Genomic DNA, 19,432 nt, shown 5'->3' on the forward strand with positions numbered 1-19,432 from the left:
AACGAGGCTTACAGACACTTGAGAAATCAAGGATTGCCAAGCAGAAGAACAGCCAGGATTTGAGAGGCAGCACCAAATCTCTGAACAATAGAGAATCCAGTTAAATCTGCTCCCATCCTCTCAGGAATGTGAGAATCATCCAAGTAGCCCCATTAGAAGCAGCTCCAACTCCTTTATCTCCTATCTGAGAGCCCTCGAGGGGAACAGCTACGGGGAAAGCCCATGGCCCAGAGCTCAGCAACAGACGTGTCCCTGCAAGGATTCTGATCTTCAGGAGCACCGCTAAGCCAGAAGCTCAACAGGCTTGGGAGCACTACCGGCAATAATTAGTTTGGCTCTTCCTGCTCCATCCTGGTTTCACCTACACCTCATCAGGTTTCTTAGGAGCTCCTCTTCAAAGGAGGGAAGGAAAGGGGAGGGGCTGGAGGGGGTAATTCTGTGAGTTTGATGCATGGAAAACTTTCACTAGGATCTCACATGGAACAGAAGGGAACAAATGGCAGCATTGGCCCATTCTCAGAATCCAGCTTCAAAATGAAAAACATGAGGATCTGGGATTTGGAATTGAGAATAAGATCAGAACTGAAAATAAAAAAATCGGGTAGCAGCAAGTCACAGGCAGCCTCACACAGACACAGTGTTACCCTCTACAATCAGGTTTGTTCAACAATCTATTAATAAAGTAATTAGTAATCAGAACTCAGGTGGTGTCATTCCGAGATGTCTTGGTCCAGACAGGGGATGCCACCATAACTGTCACTACAATCTGGCAGCCAGGAAGAACTGCCACATAAAAGAGGAATATTTTGGTCAGTCTCTGCCCAGATCATACAAAGAAATTCCAACAAAACAAGGATGTCTGAGACACTGATGTACAGCACCCAGCTCCCAGACACTCCTGGATCTATTAATGAACTCAGTAATTACATCAGCATATTGCTCATGTTTAAATACAGTCAAAACTCAATCAGGCACAGATTTTTTTAAAAGTTAAAACATCACCAAAGCTAGAGGACAAAATAAAAGTGTGATTGAGCCAAAATCATTAAAATCTTGCTAAAATGTGCCAGAAAGAAGAAAAAAATCAAAATCAATAAAGTTATGTTACAATTTCGAGTGACCTCTAAATATTATAAAACTAATATTAGAAAGCTCAAAACACTTGGTCATTACCTTGTGCTACAATAGGATTTTAGGCTTCCAATTATTGACATGAAGCCTCAATGCCAGGCTTCAGTTTCAGTTTATGCCTCATCTTTTTTTCTGATATGAAATGACCACAGAAGTTAAAATCTGTTTCATAAAATTGCACTGAACCATATCACAATTTCTTTTTTTAACTAAGCCCATGCTCATTAAAGGAGCCTAATTTCTAAATACATTTTCCAGTGATTGCTCAAAATTAGAATAGCAAATTTTAAGATGGAATTTTCTAGTCCAATAAGCCTGGTACACAAAGCAATATTTGAATCTCTAATTTAAATGTTACAATGAGAGACACTGATGGCTTCTTCCAACTGCTTCCCATTAGTTTTCACATTACTGAATTACAACACATACATACTCAGCACATGCATTTCTGAGGACCTGCTGTGCACCACCAGAATGAGGAATACCAGGAATACCGCAGGCCATTGTTGAAAGAGATACTTTTGTTGGATTTTTTGTTTCTTAACGTCATTCAACACATACATACTCAGCACATGCATTTCTGAGGACCTGCTGTGCACCACCAGAATGAGGAATACCAGGAATACCGCAGGCCATTGTTGAAAGAGATACTTTTGTTGGATTTTTTGTTTCTTAACGTCATTTCTGCTACAGTTACGGGAAATATTTCAGTTCCAGTGCACCCAACAGAAGCCCATCTGGAAGAAGTGTTGAAACAAAAGCCTATATTGGAACAACATTTTTAACCATAAACTATAGGTCTGGAATTTTTCTGACTATGTTTATACTATTTTTGTTACCAGCATCCAGTGACATTATGAACCTTCCGTGGTACACAGAAAAATGCTGTATGATAGTAACAAAGAGGCTTTTAAAAGCCCCTCAACAGGGGGGAAGTGGAAAATAAAATAACACTAAGAAGGGGCAAGTAGACAAAGAGAGAACAGTGCACATCTCTATGCACAGATGACTCATTCTGACATTCTATACAGGTGAGGGTATACAGGAAAAACTTCAGTTAAGGAAAATTTCCAGGAATTTAGTGGAATTCTTTTATTCTCTGTCTTCACTTCCCTCGCCATAAATTTCAAGCACTCTGAAGTACTAGTAGTTCTCCTGAGATTTTAACCCAAACCAAATGTTTGAGCAAGGCAGACTGTTATAAAATCTCAAGCAACCAACATCCTTTAATTAAATAGGTACCAGTGTGTGTGGACGTGCATGGAAGTTATTCCATAGGGAACACCAGCTGTACAATACACTGCTGTGTGCTTTGGTCACCTCTGGCAGTCTCAGAGTCCAACCCAAATCATTTCCCATCCACGTTGCCATTTTGTTCCTGACTCCTCCCTGCTGTAATTTCTTTTTTTTTCTTAAAAAAATTTAGCCTTGAAAGGCTGCCTGGATAGAGCTCTATTGGAGTTGACACAAAACCAAAACATTTAAAAGCTTTTCCTCCTAGAAATCTAAGGAATGACTTGGAGATACTATCAGGTGTTTTTATTGTGCTTCTGGATTAGTACAGCATAATTACCAAAGCCTTACTAATCCTGATGTAAAAAACACAAAACAGTAACAGGCAAGTGTGGGTAAGTTTTGGATTGATTTAGGGAAAAAAGTTATAATCAGTTGTTGAACCTAAGAGGTAATGTAAAGCTCGCTATGCTGACCCTTGGTTTTGTACAGCAAATTGAAGCTAGAATTGAGTTATTAAACAGAGCATATATTTTACAGATCTGTGCAAAGAAAACCTCGTTTTTAATAATTAGGCACCAACTCCTTCACAGAAAACAACATATTATTATAATAATTAACATTTTTATTTAGGAGGCCATGCTCCTTTAAATAGTCACATACTTGCAGAGTGCAAAGCTCATGTAACCTAATCTGTGTTTTCCTCAAATCCCCACAAGTCCATTTACTTAAAAACACCACGCTCCTGGATGGGTGCCTGGCGTACCAAACCTGTCCCGTCGTGCATATTTTTATCCATGTTACTAAATTAGGAAAGCAGAGTGGACTAAGGTTATGCCAACTTGGAAAAAAGAACAGGGTCTGCATCGGTTTGTGCCTTTGCTTTTAAACTCACAACCATTACAAAAAAAATTTTGAACTTTATTAAGTATCAAAGCAATCTGCCCTAACCAGAGACAGTAATAAAAGCAGAAGGGAAATGTGGGGAGAGCCGGTAAGAAGCCAAATTTATTCCCCTGATTTTGAAGCCTCTAAATCAAAATGTGGAGCACAAGTTCAAAAAAAATTAGTTAGGACCACATATTTTCATGCCAGGGTCTAGAGTAAGAATTGAATTACTGGCATGCTGTACCCATCAGTGGAAATCTACTGTGAAAAGAAGGGAGGGAAGAAGTCATGTTTATGTGCCTTGAGATTTACTGAAATCCTTTATATTGAGCTCTATTCAGAATTCTAAGTTGGGTATTCAAGAACTCTTTACCAGTTAAATACTGGTATGAATAGTAAATACCAGATATTGTACTTTGCAGCAACATTAAAAAAGTGAGAGAAATGAATATGCAGTTTTCATATCTGGAAGTTTCTCCTGCCCCCAATTAGTAAAGCAAATTCCAAAGCAAAGCAGACTTTGCAATAATCACTCAACATTCCAAGGGTTACTGTATAAATAGACAAAGCAGCAATCAACAATTATCGTTTGATTTATAATTTTAGTAACAATTGAACCCTCCTTGTTATTACACTGAAGTTACCTATGCAAGAGAAAATTATGCAGTATTTATCTATAAAAGTTATGTATTTCAAAATTCATCTTCCTGAACTCTTCCAGCCTTCTGGAAGCACAAGTTGGTTCAGTTACAAAACTCACTGATCTTACCGCTATTAATTTCCTATTAACTTAGAGGGTTATTCATTATGGAGAGATAATTATTAATTTCCTAATAATGGGTGGAAGACTCAATCCTCCCTAACATTAAATATGATCAGCCTCAAAAAGGTGTGGTCTTAACAAATGGAATGGGAACACCCAAGTTCTATTTCTGGCTAACACTGACTCCTGCTGTGCCCTGGAGCAAATCACTTCTGTTAAAAACACTTTTTTTCCACTCTGTAAAATGAGGATAACACTCCCTTATCAGCTTCACAGGATCTTTCTCAAATGCTTTGAAGATAAAGTTTTATAAGCCTACAAATGTATTTTAATGAGTCTTAAACTGATTATATTTCTAAAACAATTTGCCTTAAAAAGGAAAAGGATTTGAAGAGAACTGAAAGGAAGGGTCTCTGTGCTGTTAACCTCCCCTAACACTGCTGCAGTTTGCACTTTAAATACACCAAAGGCACACAAATTCATTTTCCTTCAGTCTGCCTAAAGGAAGCAAAATGGCAACAAGTGGATGCAAGCTGCAGGAGCTTCCAGAGACAACACAGAGGTGTGGATTTGCAGTGGAAGCCACATTTTCCTTCTGCTGGGGAGGAACCTGCCCTGGACTCTGGCACAGACCTGCACCCCTTCAGCAACGGCTGCTCCATCACCTGCACTTCCCTCTAAAATTCCAACAAACAGCAATCCCACTTCTGACAAGAAATTTGCTATTATTTGGCCACTTTTTTTTTCTCTTCTTGGTCTTGGTTTCTAAAGTTCCTGAACAACAAACAAAAAGAGAACCATGGTCTAGCCCATGTAAAGACAACTGCTGATTTTTTTTCCCCTCTTCTTAAAGGGAATTTTGCCAAAAGATGGGCTGGGATCATAAACCATACCCTCTTCTTTAATTACTTAGCTTTTGCTCTTGACTTGGCAAAACATTAAGCTTTTCATTTCAGTAAATCTATAATTAACTCCAGCATGTGCTGAGTAAACATAACCTCACTTTTAATTAAATCTTAGAACAAGATGGTACAAAACTTGCTGTTTCTAAAGAGAAGTACCTCTCAAATAATGAGAAAAAAAAATCTAATCCTTGTCAAATAAGAAACTTGAATCCAAATTTGAGTATGATCCACCCTCTTTTAAGTCATCTGCTCCCCAAACATGCATTCCAGCTATAATACCAAAATGTAAACCTGAAGAGCCACCACTACACATGAAAAGACTCCAAGGCTAAAGTCAAACCAAACCTAAATGGTAACAGCAAAACAGAGAACTTTGGCTTTGAGACTCTTCAAGAAGAATTTTTATAATGCATCTCACTGGATTTTTTTTTCAAACGACAAAGTAACGATTACACAAAGAGAAATATTATTTTTCAAGAATGAAAGGAGCTGAAGTACCATATGCATTATAACCATCAGAAACAAAGGGGAATCTTCTAGTTAGTAATTTGTGAGTGCAAGAATTCAGAAAATTTCCTTCTGACAGTACATGCACATAGAACTAACTCTACAATTCTAAATTAAAATGAAATATCAATTCACTGAAAAGGAGAAATCTCTGAAAAAATAAAGTTCAGCTACTGTGAAAACACAGTGTCATGTCTAAGTCAAGCTCCTACATGAACTAATGTAATAAAATAAAATAACCATCTTTCATTTGTGCTGACTTCTTCCAGTAACATCTTTGGTGTCACACATTTCCAAATGGCCCTCAAGAATTTAGATTAAGTGCTACATTTAAATAGTAGAAAACTTGACAAAAAACTTACTTCATGTTCAAGAACTGCATTTACCAGAGCCAAATAAATGAACCAAGAAACTGTTAAAGACAGCAGCTACAAGATTTACAATTTGCAGAACAAAAAAATGTTGTGCATTTAAATGAAAACAAGTCCTCAAGAGAACTTTAGAACATTGAATCTCGTTTTACTTATCTGCAACTCTTTAATCGGCTCGTCTCTGAAAGGCAGAACCTCTCAGGGATTCTGATTACCCCAGAATGTAGATACTGAAGACTCTGCATTAGGCAGAAGCTGGTCCACTTACTAATCTTATCTAAAGTATATTCAAAATATGACATAAGAGAATTCCACAAAGCATTTTCTTCCAGCCATTTGCTATTATATTTCAGTTTCAACACATTTATTCTGGACAAGTTTTTCCCATTCATTCTCATCAAGTTCAGCTGAGTCACCTCTGAGCAGTTCTCACAGCAGCTGAAGGAGGCTGGTGGAAGCCCCCTCAGCAGTGGCAAATCAAACACAGAGCCTTGAGGCCAAAGCTCAGGATCTGACCCAAGGGTGGCAGCAATTTAGGAGTGTTTGCTGAGCACAAAGGAAGGACTGTCAGTCACACTACCACAGTGCCACTGCACAGAAGGTGCTTCCCCATCTCCAAGGGACACCATTGCCATGCTTCACCTAATGCCCATTTTCCACTGTCAGTCCTGCATTGCCTGATTTCTTCAGGAAGCTAAAGCTCATGTCTTCACTCTGCTGCATGTATTTTTATCTTTCTCCCCCATCTCCTCCCTTAAAATGATTTTTTAAAACTCACTGAACAATCATGACCATACCTGAGAAAAGCAGAGCGGGTGTCATTATTAAATTCTCCCATGTTTTATTAAAACCAGCACTTAGGAGATTAAAACCTTGCTCATGCCAGTGCAGATAAACCACAGCACAGGCTCAACCTCTATCAGAGTCTGAAGAATCTCTACAATCAGACTAAAGGCTTAAATCTAAATCTTAAATGCACACCACTTCAATTAGTTTAAAATTTGATTTCTATAAGGGAAATCTTAAATACTAAAAATTAACATTAAGAGCACAATTGTAGCACAAAACCATTAAAAATGCATAATGAATCAACATATGCTATTAATTGCATTGTTTCTTCCAGCTCTTAATTACAATTAAGGAAGACACAGCAAAGAATCATTCTTAAGAATTAAAATGCAATAGAACAGTGGGATTGTTCAGACACATAATAGCAAACATTTACCATCCAACTGTTCTGCAGCTGCAAGAAAGATATTTTTTAGCAAATGATTTAGGATATTACCGAGAGTACCTTCCTAGATATCCATGGAATTTTGAAAAAACTGACAGTACTTTTAACACCAGACAAGGGGAATGGAGACCCAAGAGGAATGCCAGGGCAATGACTCTGAAGTAATTTCCATAAATGACTGTCATCTAAACCCAAAAGCTCTTTTTAAATGCAGATCTTTAAATTCTGCACAAGTAGAAGCTAAGTCATATCTTAAATGGCTCCTTATTATAAATTAAGAGCCATTTAGAGCTGTCTTTCCCTAGCAGTGCAGTATCTGCTGCACAGAAAGCAGTGAACACACAGTAAAATGATGCACTGCAGTGGAATCACATCCCATCCTAGCTCAGCTGAACTTTGCCAGCTTTCCCAACAGAATGCTAGCTGACACTATAATGAAGATTCATGCTACCAGTATAATTGAGGATGAAACAATTAATCAAAATTTATTATTTTGCTCTCCTTTTTCAATTGCTGAACACAAGTGTTATTTTGAAACTCTTAAGTTTTTTTTAATGAAGTCTTTGAAGTCTTCACAATTTTACAGAGAATATCTAAGAAAGCATGCTTGGAAGCCCTCTTTGGGAATTCCTAAACTTCTGTTTAGGAAACAGTGCAATAGATTAACTCTCCAGTGGGCAAATTATGCAGTGTGAGTGAAAGGCTAATCCTGCTTGGGCTGGTGACACTTGTGTGACATCCAGTCCCACTGACAGTGACAGGATTAGTACCAGCAGCAGCAGTGGCACAAGGGACACCACCACAAACACAAAGACCACACACTGCTGCTGTCCTCAGTGCACAAGCAGACAACACCAGCAGTATTCCTAAGCATGCAAACTTGTCCTGCACACAAAACACACATCCAGGGACAATGCTCAGGAGCAAATTTTCTACAAACTTCAGGAGAAATTTAATGCAGCAAGTCTCAGCTGATACCAGTTGCTAATCAAATGTGGTAGACTCCAAATCAACTCTTCAGTAATGTAAATTATCCTTTTGAAAGTCTTTTTTGGAACCTTTTTAAGTTAATGTGTGAAGTTTTGCAGAAAATGTGTCACTTTCTCTTTGAACAAGTCTTTCTTTCATGGTACAGCACCATAAGGTAAATTATCTTTGAGGAACATAAAGCACACTCAAGTCACTCCTTTCTTTTGAATGTAGGACATCTGAAAATTGATGGAAATTTTATTGGCCCTGGGTCATAATGTTTAACAGGTTTATCTAATTTCATTCCAGAGCATTTACATAGTCATATACAATTTTTTTTCTTTCTAATCATAACCATCCTTTGACTTTTTTTAAGCAGTCTAGAAAAGTGCAAGGAAAGGACAGCGAGATTTCTGCACCCAAAACTTCAAGGAGCATTTGCAGAACATTTCTTGAGAATAAACAATGTGAACTTAAAAGACACGAAGGTCACATTGAGAAATTAGTTAAAATAGAGCCAAGAGCTAATCCTGTTAGATTAAGTTAGACCAGTTTTTTTTAAATCATAGCCTTAAATTTGTATCATCTCTGCAGATCAGAAAATGCAAATACAACAGAGAAAAATTAAAAACTAAAATTAAAAAAGTATTTCAAAATCACCATCATCTTATCTGAACAGATATAAGGGTGATGGAAGAATAATAATGTTATATCTGCTTATCAAAGTATTTAGAAGACAAAAAAAAATCATTCAAAATCTGCCTATGGCCAACTTTTTCTGACTTTGTGTCACGTTTACTTTGAGTAAGTTTTGCTTTTTTATTATAAACTAGCAAGACAAACATTTGTTATCTGCTGTCACAATGAGATAGAAGTGCCATAGGCAAAGCTACTAGACATGTGTCTTTTTAGAAAAGATGAGACTGGGGCTATTGGGCGAAAAAAAAGGAAGGAAAGACTGGAATCCTCTCTATTGTGGAAAATTGGAAGAAACATCATTTTATCATAATGACAGTTGTCATTGGCATTTTGTGTCTTCTCAAAGAAGTTCAATATTTTCTTGATACGATGGCAAAGGCTGTTAAATAAATACATTTTTCCCACTTCGGCAGCATTTCTCAGGACTCTGCAAGCACACAGAGCAGCTTTTCTCTAAGTACAGAGCACACTGGGAGCAATGCAAACTGCAATCCCTGCAAGTGCAGGGTGTAGCACGCAGAGCACCAAGAGCAGGTGACTTGGCAAGTGAAGCTGCAGGGCTGTGACCCCTCAGACACTGCACTCACCTGCAGGTAAGTATTTCAGCTGGTTGTTTGCCAGGCGAAGGTGCCGCAAGGACCTCAGGCGGCCGATCTCTGGGCACACGATCTCCAGGGCATTGTCACTCAGGTCCAGAAACTGCAGCTTAACCAGGGAGCCAATGGCTTGTGAGAGAACAGATTAAAACATGAATGTGACCCAAGAGGGACTGTGAGAGGAGGACAAGCCACAGCACCCAACAGCTGTGTCTGAGCACATCTCGAGGTGTTAAAGCCAGTCTCACAGCTCAGTGACATCAATTGTGGAAATGCTGCTCTAGCTAACAAAGCTCTGCTGGCAGTGAGATGGGGAACAAACACAGTGATGCACAGAATACTCCCATCTCCACATCCTCCTCAGACAATTCTGCTCTGAAACCACTTTCTCCATTCTTTTCCTTTGACTCCATCCAATTTATATTCAGAGAGAGCATAAATTGAACACAAATTCCTCAAGTTGGGAGCATAACTGCAATTAAGACAGAAAAGAAACTAGTACAAGTTCTTACTCCTTTGGGTTTCAAATCTGTCATGATCTAAACCAGCAGAGTATTCAGTGTGGTAACTGCCTGAAAGCAGCAGACACTCTGGATTTTTAGTTTCTGCAGATGAGTGCTATTTAGCCTTTTCACTTTCTGCAATTAGAACTGGAGCAAACAGCATTTAGGTGCATTTGAGAATTCATTAAAAGAATTTAACATAGCATAAACAAGGACATTATCAACTAAAAGCTACACTGGTATATTTTGTATGAAAATCTTTAATGTTTTATGGGAAAATAAAGGAAAAGTAGGCCTCTTCAAAAGAAGAAAAATGAATATTTTATGATTCCTGCCACTTATTGTGAGCTGGTAGATTACTTACCTTCAGGTACAACAACTATGTTATTTGAATGAAGGTACCTGGGGGGAGGAGAAAAAGCAGAGGACACCACCTGTTACCCTCAAGGACTTCTGCTACATAATCAGTTTGCAAAATATCCAGTTTCAGACTGAAAGAGCACCCTCAAAGCCATTCCTCCCAATGACCACAAAAGCTGTGGAAACTGTATAAACTGGCAATGGACAGGTACTTAAGTTACACTTGGATTATTAAATGATTACCATAAAAATAAAAGAAAATTACATACAATTATGTAAAACAAACCATTCACAGTTACAATAATAACAGGCTTTAATTTTGCAAGTCATATGGAGGAAAACAAAAAGGGAAAAGAATAAGCAGAGAGAATAACCAGAATAAATCATATTTGATCACCAGGTTATTTGACACTAAATGCTAGCCAAGGTAAGCAAAAAGCCCACACCCATACAAGTTATACAATTATAAACATTTTCCCCTACACATAAACTCTCACACCTTTAAAGAATAGAAGAAATAAGCACATGATCTATTCACTGAAAGTGGGTTTTTCAAGCTTAAAGTACATTTTTCAAAAGAAAAACCCAATCTTGCACATGGTTATTTATGCAGCTACAGAGGGTGGCCAGATCTCTCACTAAGAATATTCAGCACCCTCTCATGGAGCACTTCCAGTACTTCTGGTAACATAAACACTGATCTTAGATTTTACACATTTCAGATTTCAATCATCATTGCTGCAAAAGAACAATTGTATCTTGTAGAAAATAACAGTAACAAAATTTTCCATACTGATATCCAACTGTAAAGGAATATTGAGTACTCAGTGTTCAATTGCTTAGGCACACATGGAATTATTTTCATGGCATGTTTCTTCCTACTGTATTCCAAGAGCATTTCCTAAAGTAGGGACCTCTCTTTTCAGGGAGACAGAACAAGGGAAGAGATATATAAACATTTCAACTGCATGGGGCACCTGAACCTTCTCTTTCTCTTTAAAAATTGTAGTTTGCTAAAAACTTAAACATAAGAACAGCATACATGTTTGCAGAGAATTCTCTTACCCATTTCAGCTGCATCTCCTGAAAATATTTGTGAACTACTTCACTTAAGCTAAAAAATCCCTGTATTATGAGGAGCTACACCTCATAGCCCAGCATCAGGGGCATGATACACAAAGAAAAACACACAAGTGAAATAACTAAGGATGTAGCTTTTAGGAAAATAAAAATAATTTGTCTCTCAAAACTGAAAGCTACTGTACCAAATTATTCTTGAAATAAATCCTTGTTTTGTGGTCTCTTCCCTGACGACAAAACACCTCTTATTGTCTCATCAAAAACTGACTTGTCCTATTAGAGCTACACAAACCACAGGCCCATTTCAGCTCTCTCCAGACCACCAGAACGTTTGGGATAATGGTGGGACAACTGGGCTTGCTGAACACCAAATAATTAGGCTTGACTCCTACAAATCAGTGTTTGTGAGAAATTATTTTAAGCTGTAATTTAAACAGGTTTTCCTAAAAGCAGTATCAAATAACACGGAGGTTTCCTGATGCCCTGTGGCAAATCATGATAACAAATATAAAAATATTAATTTTACTGCTCTCAAGACAGAGGCATGATCAGATAGGATTTGCTCCTGAGTGAGTCAGAGACTGCAGTGACCTACAAACCAGTTCAGTTACACTGTGGACACAGGCACCAGCAAGGTGGGGTTAAAGGGCCACATGAGGATGACAAGATCAGACAGCTGAGGGCATGGGCTCCTCAGATAAACACCTCCTGTGTGGAGCTGGCCATTAAATAAACAATCAGTGCTCCATCAGTTGCTCATCTGAAACTGAGACAAAGGGCTTAAAAGGGGAGAAGAGGATATCCCTTTAACCCCCCACTGCCAATCCTACCACAGAGGGGAATCATAACTTTATAAGAAAAAAAGGGGAAAAAAGAAAACATTGTCTCAGGGGCTTAATTAAATTAATTGTCAAAATAATCCAGTTCATGGGACATCCATTTTCTGGACAAGACTGGATAAACTGCTCTGCCTACAGTAATCATCATTCCATAGTTACTACCCCTGCATGCTCATCCCTGCTCCTATTTGACAATCTGTGACTTGGTTCCAAAAACTGATTACTGCAATCAGCAAGAGCGAGATCATAAAACCCCTGGGAGCTGGGGTGGGAATGAGCAGCTAGGGATGGGCTGGAGGCTGTAACCTGTTCCTCTGGCTCTGTCACAACCCTCTGACCACTGCACTGGGAGGTTCCAGGGGTTTACCAGTGTGACAAGTCTACACGGAATTTACGGGGTAAGGTTTTTTTCTCTTAGCAGTACAAATACTGGTATAAAGGTTCTTCTCATACAATAAACAAGAAAATCTTAAAAAATTAAAATTGGACTTAATACACCTCCATCAGATGAAAAGCCCAACAAGACACAAATTAAGAAAACACAACAACAAAAAAATTACCCTTTCTTGTCCTCCAAGAAAACTGTCCACACTTAAGACATAAATTATATGCAAGTAATAGATTCTAGATTATTTTAAGATGAGACAGATAAGCATAATAAAAATATATTAGAACTCCTACACAAACTCACAATTCCACGAGGTTTGGAAGCTTCTGTGCAAGGTTTTCTGGCTGAAAGAGAGTTAGAGATTTTTTAGGTTTTGAAACAAAAACCAGACACACAAACATCGTGTACCCAAGTCATTTTAATCACCATACTACAACATGTCAGCAGGAAAAATGGCAACAAGGAATGTCTATACAATACCCTGGTTCCATACCCCAAGTATCCATCAGGGCAATCTCAGATGTCTCCCAGGTGAGCAATGCACCACTGAACAAAACTACAGCCTAGAAGTGACATTATCATGTCCTCAGCAAAATGGGAGTCAGATTTCTGAGACCGAAAAGATAGATTACCTCATCTCCTTCTGAAAATATATTCAAATAAATGAGTTAGTTGAAGGGAAGAGATTGCTAAGAAGTTGCAGCCTTTACAGACTTCAAGCAGAACAAGAACTACACAAGATGTCTAACCAGAATGTATTTTATAATGCTGCTAAACTGGGAAATGACCTACAATCTTTGTGTAGCTTGATCAATTACCACCAAGCCAGAACTGCTGAATCCATCAAACTAGATTTTCATATTTTCATATTAACATGCATATCATTTCTTAACTGCCAACTGATCCCTAGCTGTAATTCTCTTCCTTGGTGGCATTTATAACCATGAGCACATATCACAAAATTGGCTTCACATGCTTCAGATGTCGTGTTGGAAACTATACTCAAAATTATTCAAAGTTAAGACAGTTTTATTGCTTAAGAAACCTGCTTTAACATAGATTTGTTTTACTGAAAAAAAGGGTTACAATACTGATCCATGCAGAAATGACTGCATTTCAAAAGCAGCTTGTTCACATATTCCTGTTAAAACCACAAACACTCATGTGAATAAAGATGATGTGTGATACCTTATATAGCTATATTACCTAAAATACCTAACTTTGTGTTGATAACTCCGTGATGGAGCAACACGCTGCCCTGGAAAGGGTACTATTCTCACGCAGCAAACACGCCCCGTGCCGGCGGTGAGCGCACAGCCCGGACCGCCCGGCTCGGGCCCGGGCCGAGCAGCGCCGGTGACGTCACAGCGGCAGCGCTGTCGCTGATCCGGCGCTGCCTCCTGGCGGCCGCTCCGCCACGGCGCAGTCACCGCCCGGGCAAACACCGCAACTCCAGCGGGACAACGGGCTCGGAAACATCGCGCCTTAACTGGAAAACAGGGGGAAAAACCGACCTCACTGCTCTCCTACAGCCTTTATAAGGATGTTAACCTGAACCGCGAACTATTGTCACTATTTCACCTGCTGCTCTGTGAGAACAGGACAGCATCACATATTCTGAAGTAGGAAATTAAGATTAATTACTCTTGATCTTGCTTCCGACAGAGCTAACAAGGCAAACACCTATTTGCTTTTGATAGATGAGGAAATTGGGTACTGGAAGGTTCATGTGATCAAAGATGAACTGAGAAGTGGGAAGATTTGATGCTGGGATACAGGTGTGCTGTATGGCTCCTTGATCCATTCATTATGTCACAGCACTCCATCACTTCCATCTTGCCAATGGAGACAAAAATGAAATTATTCTTAGCCAAGGTAAATTCTGTCAGAGTAACTATCCCAGACATTTCATAGGAGTCATCTGTCAAGGACAAGAGTCATTTGAGAAGAGTAAAGAACAAAAGCTGATTTAGTAATTTATTTTCAGAATTCTGAAGGAACGAACCAGTGGGACAAAAGTACCACCTAATTTTAGAGAAATATGGTTCAGGTTCCGTTTTGATGGTTTTCAATAATGCTCATGCAATTTGAAGTGTTTATTGATGAGCTATTGCTCATCACCTTGCATTACAGAAGTATAAGGAAGACACATCTTCCTTCAATAGTTTGTTTTCAAGCACTCTCAGCTGAGATTTTCACTCCCCCCACGGTCCCAGTGTACCTGACTTACTACAACTTTACTAAAATTGATGGCACTGCCTGTCCTACCAGTAGTGGACATAAAAACCTCATTATGAAATTCTTCTCTGTAAAAATACCTGTGATTTCTGTTTCCCCCAGTTCCCCCTGTTTTTTCCTCTCCATCAATCTTTAACCCTTTCTCTCAGGACATGCTCTCTAAAGGTCCCTCGCTGCTGCTCTCTCGGTTCTCTCCAGTTCACCCAGGCTGCTCATGAGTATGAAACTCTCTGCTCCAGCTTGTGCTTTAACAGTATCAATAATTACTTCCTTCTGCTTTTAATGGAGATTGTGAAACTTTCCACGTTCCAAAAAGACATCTGCCTTTTTTTGTAACATGCTGCTGACTTGATCTATTTTGGTCCACTACAACTTCCAACATCTCTTCTGTGGAACAGATGCTCAGTGAATGACACCCAAATTTGTTTGCCTTGTTCCAACAATAGTGCTGAGCACTTGAATGAGAGCCCAACAAGGCACATTATGAGCAAGTTATCCTGATTGCTGTGAATCTAATCAAGCTCTGCTTCACGCTGTTTGAAAGCAATTTTGACTAAGTATGACCTACATTTTAACTTTTGTTTCAGTTTCTTTATCTAAGTCTTAACACTTACATACAAAACCCTCTTTATTGTTTCATCTTCTGAGAAGTGCAAAGTTTGTGAACCTTACTGCAAATCATCACTGAATTTCACAAAGTGTCAAGGCAGAGCTGTTTACAGCCTTTGGCTAATTTTATAGCAGTTTTGATTTGTAACCATGAATCCTATCCTCCTGTTAAATTATTACACATTATTAAATTACTGCCCAAAACCAGAGTGCTAAAATAATTCTCTACAGTACATGTCAACTTTAGTGACTCATTCAAGATGAAGAAAAAGCATAAAATCTTCAGAATCCTTTCAGCTTTTGGCCCTTAAACTGGAGTACTGGACTTGTTCTAGGAAACCCTAAAAAAATGTTGCTGAATTTAAAGTAGTCATGCCCTACAGCTCCTCTACCATTGGTACTATTTTACCTCTCATACCCTGGAAGAGCCCACCAAAAAAACCCAACCAACAAATCCAAACCAATCAAGGAACCAAAAATGAAAACTTGGAGACTTAGCCTATTGACAGTGGCAAGTTGTGACTCTATCCTATAGAATCTTACCAGCTCAGAACATCTCTCACAGTTATTTAACTGCCCCACACTGAATTTTGAGGTCACAACATTGACTCAGAGCAGAATTTCTCCAGTTCAGGGAAAAACAACAAAACAAGAACAAATCCCAAAAGAAAATCCCACATTAATTGTGACATTAGCTGACAGATAACTGTGTTCTCCTATTAACAGCAGCCCACAGATATAAGTTTTTACTGGCACCTTAACAGCAGGGTTGGAATTGGACCCTGGGACTGACACTGCCTTTGAAATTAGGCACACACCAGGGGAAAAGTCATTCAGCCTAATGCAGCAATGTAGAATAGACTGCACAGCATCCCCTAACAGGAGAAACTGACCACTTATTGAGTAAAACCTATAGGTTAAAAAAACCCAACAGAACAACAAACCTGACAAGAAAAGCCCCAAAAGTCTTGAGAGCTTGAGAAGGGTAACCATAATATATCATGAACATCCATTTATTATTCTCTACATTGCCTGTGCAAGTTCAAATACTCACATCTTATAGCTGATGACATCATTCAGGGTCAGATTATCTATAATATAATCTCTTTTTTCTGTTTCAAAAATCAGAATTGCTAAACACACAGACAGTAAACATTGCAACAAAGAGACTGTCGTACCAATGTGGTCAGGGAATTTCTTTTCATGTAAAGTCTCTCCAAGTACTGCAGCCCCTCATCTTTCAGTAACTCCAGAGGGAAGTGATGGAGATTTCTGTAATTTAAGAACAAATTCTTGTGCCTTTCCAGCTTTGCCTCAGAGATTGTTTTACACAGTTCTGATGCCATGACTAAGCACCACATCTACTGCATCGCCTCTTCGGAGAGCAGACCCATTTCTAGGAGACAAAAAGAGGAAAAAAGCCCAGTATTACCAAGGTGCAGCCATGCTTCTTCTGCAGGAAGAGCTCCTGATTACAGATTCTCTGATAATTTATCTAAACACGTTTGTTCCAGTTAATACACAAAGCCCCCAGAACATCCACACCATAAGCTATGTTAGAAGCAAGTCTTTGGCTATTTTCTGGATTAAGCTTTAGTGCATTACAGGACCTGAAATAAAATTTTTGTTATATTTGTTTACATTTAATGCTTTTAGCTTCACACATCTTTGATGGACCTTTCGGACTATTTTGTCAAAACTGCCACCACAAGAAGAAGAAAAAAAAAAGCAACTTCTGTTAACCATTACAGATGTCCCACATCTATCCTGTCCAATTTGCTAAAAGAAGAACCCACAGATAAAAAAATAACACAATTAATACAGGACTTTAGACTCAGATGATTAAAAAACACCATTATCTTTTAAGGCATAAGACAAAAGGCAATGAAAGTTTGAAGTGCTTTCCCATACAAAACTGGTGGAATAATTTACCAGTTGGAAGAGGCAATTGGGATGGATAGATAGCCAGTAAAGCCATTTAAAAATAACACACTGATATATGAGAAATCTGAAACTTGCAGTGAGAAAATTTATAAAGGGTTAGATAAGACAGCAGATTTTCAGCTTGCTCTACTAAAAATAAAACCAGAAAGAATAAAGTGTCAAGCTTGAACTGACATTTTCAAAACCAGAAAACAAAAGCAGGAAGACAAATTAAAAATTAACTCGTATCTGAAACCTGGCTTTATTCAACTTGTTTTTCAGATATAACCAAAATTCAAGTCATTATTATGCTGTCTAGATTTAGACAACAGCAATGCTGCATCTTTTCAACTGTCTCATAAAACACATAACAGACCCAGACTATTCATTAATTTAAAGCTACCATTTTTCTACAGACTTGTGTGTACAAATTAATTCCCATTAATGAAAGGCAAGGACTCAGAACTGCTTCCCACCAATAACATTTTCTATTTTAGTTCAGTTCTTCACTGAAGGAGAGGTTTCTAGTCATAACAAATATTGGAAGTGAAGGTCCTGAATAATAAATCCTATCTGTGATAGGCATGGTACACAAAACTCCAGCTGAAGAGTGACAACCCAACTACACACGTAAATCAAACTACTTCATTAGTTTGAGTAGTTCCCTGGATTTGCAGATAACAGCACTTAGCAGTGATCTGTGTCCTTCTGGAGCAATACACATTTGTGAGGTTTTTAAGAGGTTTTTAACCATTGCCTTCATTAGCTGTTTTAGGGAACAGGGCACACACACTGGCCCGTGGCACTCCTAACATTAAAGTTCTCTTAGCTCAGAAGAGCAAGGAAATGAAGCCATTACAATTCCCAACTCTACTTCTGTGATCAGCATTAAAATAATTCCTGGAAAAGTGTTAAAATTTGTAATGGTCTGAGTATTTATTATTAACCTCTACAGTGTAAGACAAGGTAAAGGAAAGCTCATCTTTCTCTGATTTTTTTTTAAATCAGAAGCTGAGAAATTATGAAACATAGACATAAATATCCAATAGACTTCCAATTTGTCCAGAGATGGTTTTCAGGTGTCCTGCACTTGTGGGCTTCTCTTCACAGAGCTGTGACTCCATAAAACAAACGCATATTTAAACATAAAACCATAAAACAGACACACAACGCCACAGATGCAAAGTCCAGTCACAATCTACTTTGGCTCTTACTTCAAAGGAACCTCCTCCACTCCCTTCCAGCACCAGCCAAACTTTTCCTCTCCCAATTATCTTTTTCCAAGGATGAGGCACAGCCTTACAGAAGAGGAACAGCCACAAGCATGCTCTTTGAGGAGAGTATAAAAGAAGGACATGGGCTGATAGCACCCAGCGACCATGGCCCCGTGAGGGGCCGGGTCCTTCAGGGAAGAGCGAGGAGGAAGGGAAGGGGGCACGGGGGAGAGGGGGTGAATGAGGTGAAACAGAGATGGGAAAGGGGGAAAGAATGAGCAGAGAGGGACACCGGGCAAGGGGGACACGGGGAAGAGAAGGAAAAATGGGGAGACAAGGAGGGAACGGGGCAGACAGGGGCGATGGGGCCGGGCCACAGCGCGCACCCCCTCACGGAGCGGTGCCGTGCCCGCGCGGTCCGGCGAGCCGACAGCAGGGGCAAAGCACCAGAGACAACCTCCCACCGCCAGGACCCGATCACCTTGGCCCTGTCCCCGTCCCCCCCTCGGCCCGGCCGGGTCACTGCCACTCACCGGGGCCGCCGCAGCGGGAGCGGCGCCGCCGCCGGCCCAGGGACCCGGGGGCGGGACGGGCCGGGCCGGGCCGCGCGAGACCGCGGCTCTCGCGAGACACGGCCCCGCCCCGCCGCGGGTAGCAACCAATCACAAGGCTCCGTCTCTCCCGCCTCCCTCCGCCAGCCAATGGGAGCGCGCCCCCCCTCAGAGCCGCGCCCGCCCCTCGCTGTGGGCTGAGGGGCCGCGGGCGGTCCCGGTGTCCCGGTGTCCGCCGGTGTTCGGGTGTAACCGGTGTTCCCGGTGTCCCGGAGTCCGCCGGTGTTCGGGTGTAACCGGTGTTCCCGGTGTGCCGATCCCTGCCGGTGTTCAGATGTTCCCGGTGTGCCGGTCCCTCCCGGTGCGGCTCCGAACATGGGGGCTCCTCTCGCCTCCCCGCGTGCTCACACAGCCCCCGGTGCTAACAAGTG

At 40.0% G+C, this 19,432-nt stretch overlaps 1 protein-coding gene across 5 annotated transcripts in view; it reads right to left on the reverse strand.

Moving 5' to 3' along the window:
- The window catches only part of LRRC28 (leucine rich repeat containing 28), a 51,758-nt gene extending 32,716 nt beyond the window's left edge, over positions 1–19,042 (reverse strand). For 2 of the 5 annotated variants that reach the window (XM_041469058.1, XM_041469059.1), the window contains exon 1: positions 9,288–9,399. Coding sequence is in view for 3 of the 5 variants with exons in the window: in XM_041469057.1 (XP_041324991.1) it covers positions 9,288–9,425; positions 10,164–10,201; positions 12,770–12,810; positions 16,492–16,674 (400 nt within the window). In the remaining 2 variants the exon portion in view is untranslated. Of the gene's footprint in view, positions 1–9,287; positions 9,426–10,163; positions 10,202–12,769; positions 12,811–16,491; positions 16,710–18,450; positions 18,566–18,983 lie in introns of those variants that run through there. The other 3 variants (XM_041469057.1, XM_041469055.1, XM_041469056.1) reach the window with 3 other exon arrangements.
- Positions 19,043–19,432: the final 390 nt, after the last annotated feature.

Source organism: Pyrgilauda ruficollis, unplaced genomic scaffold (assembly GCF_017590135.1).
Source record: "Pyrgilauda ruficollis isolate IOZ18807 unplaced genomic scaffold, ASM1759013v1 scaffold23, whole genome shotgun sequence".
NCBI lineage: Eukaryota > Metazoa > Chordata > Aves > Passeriformes > Passeridae > Pyrgilauda > Pyrgilauda ruficollis.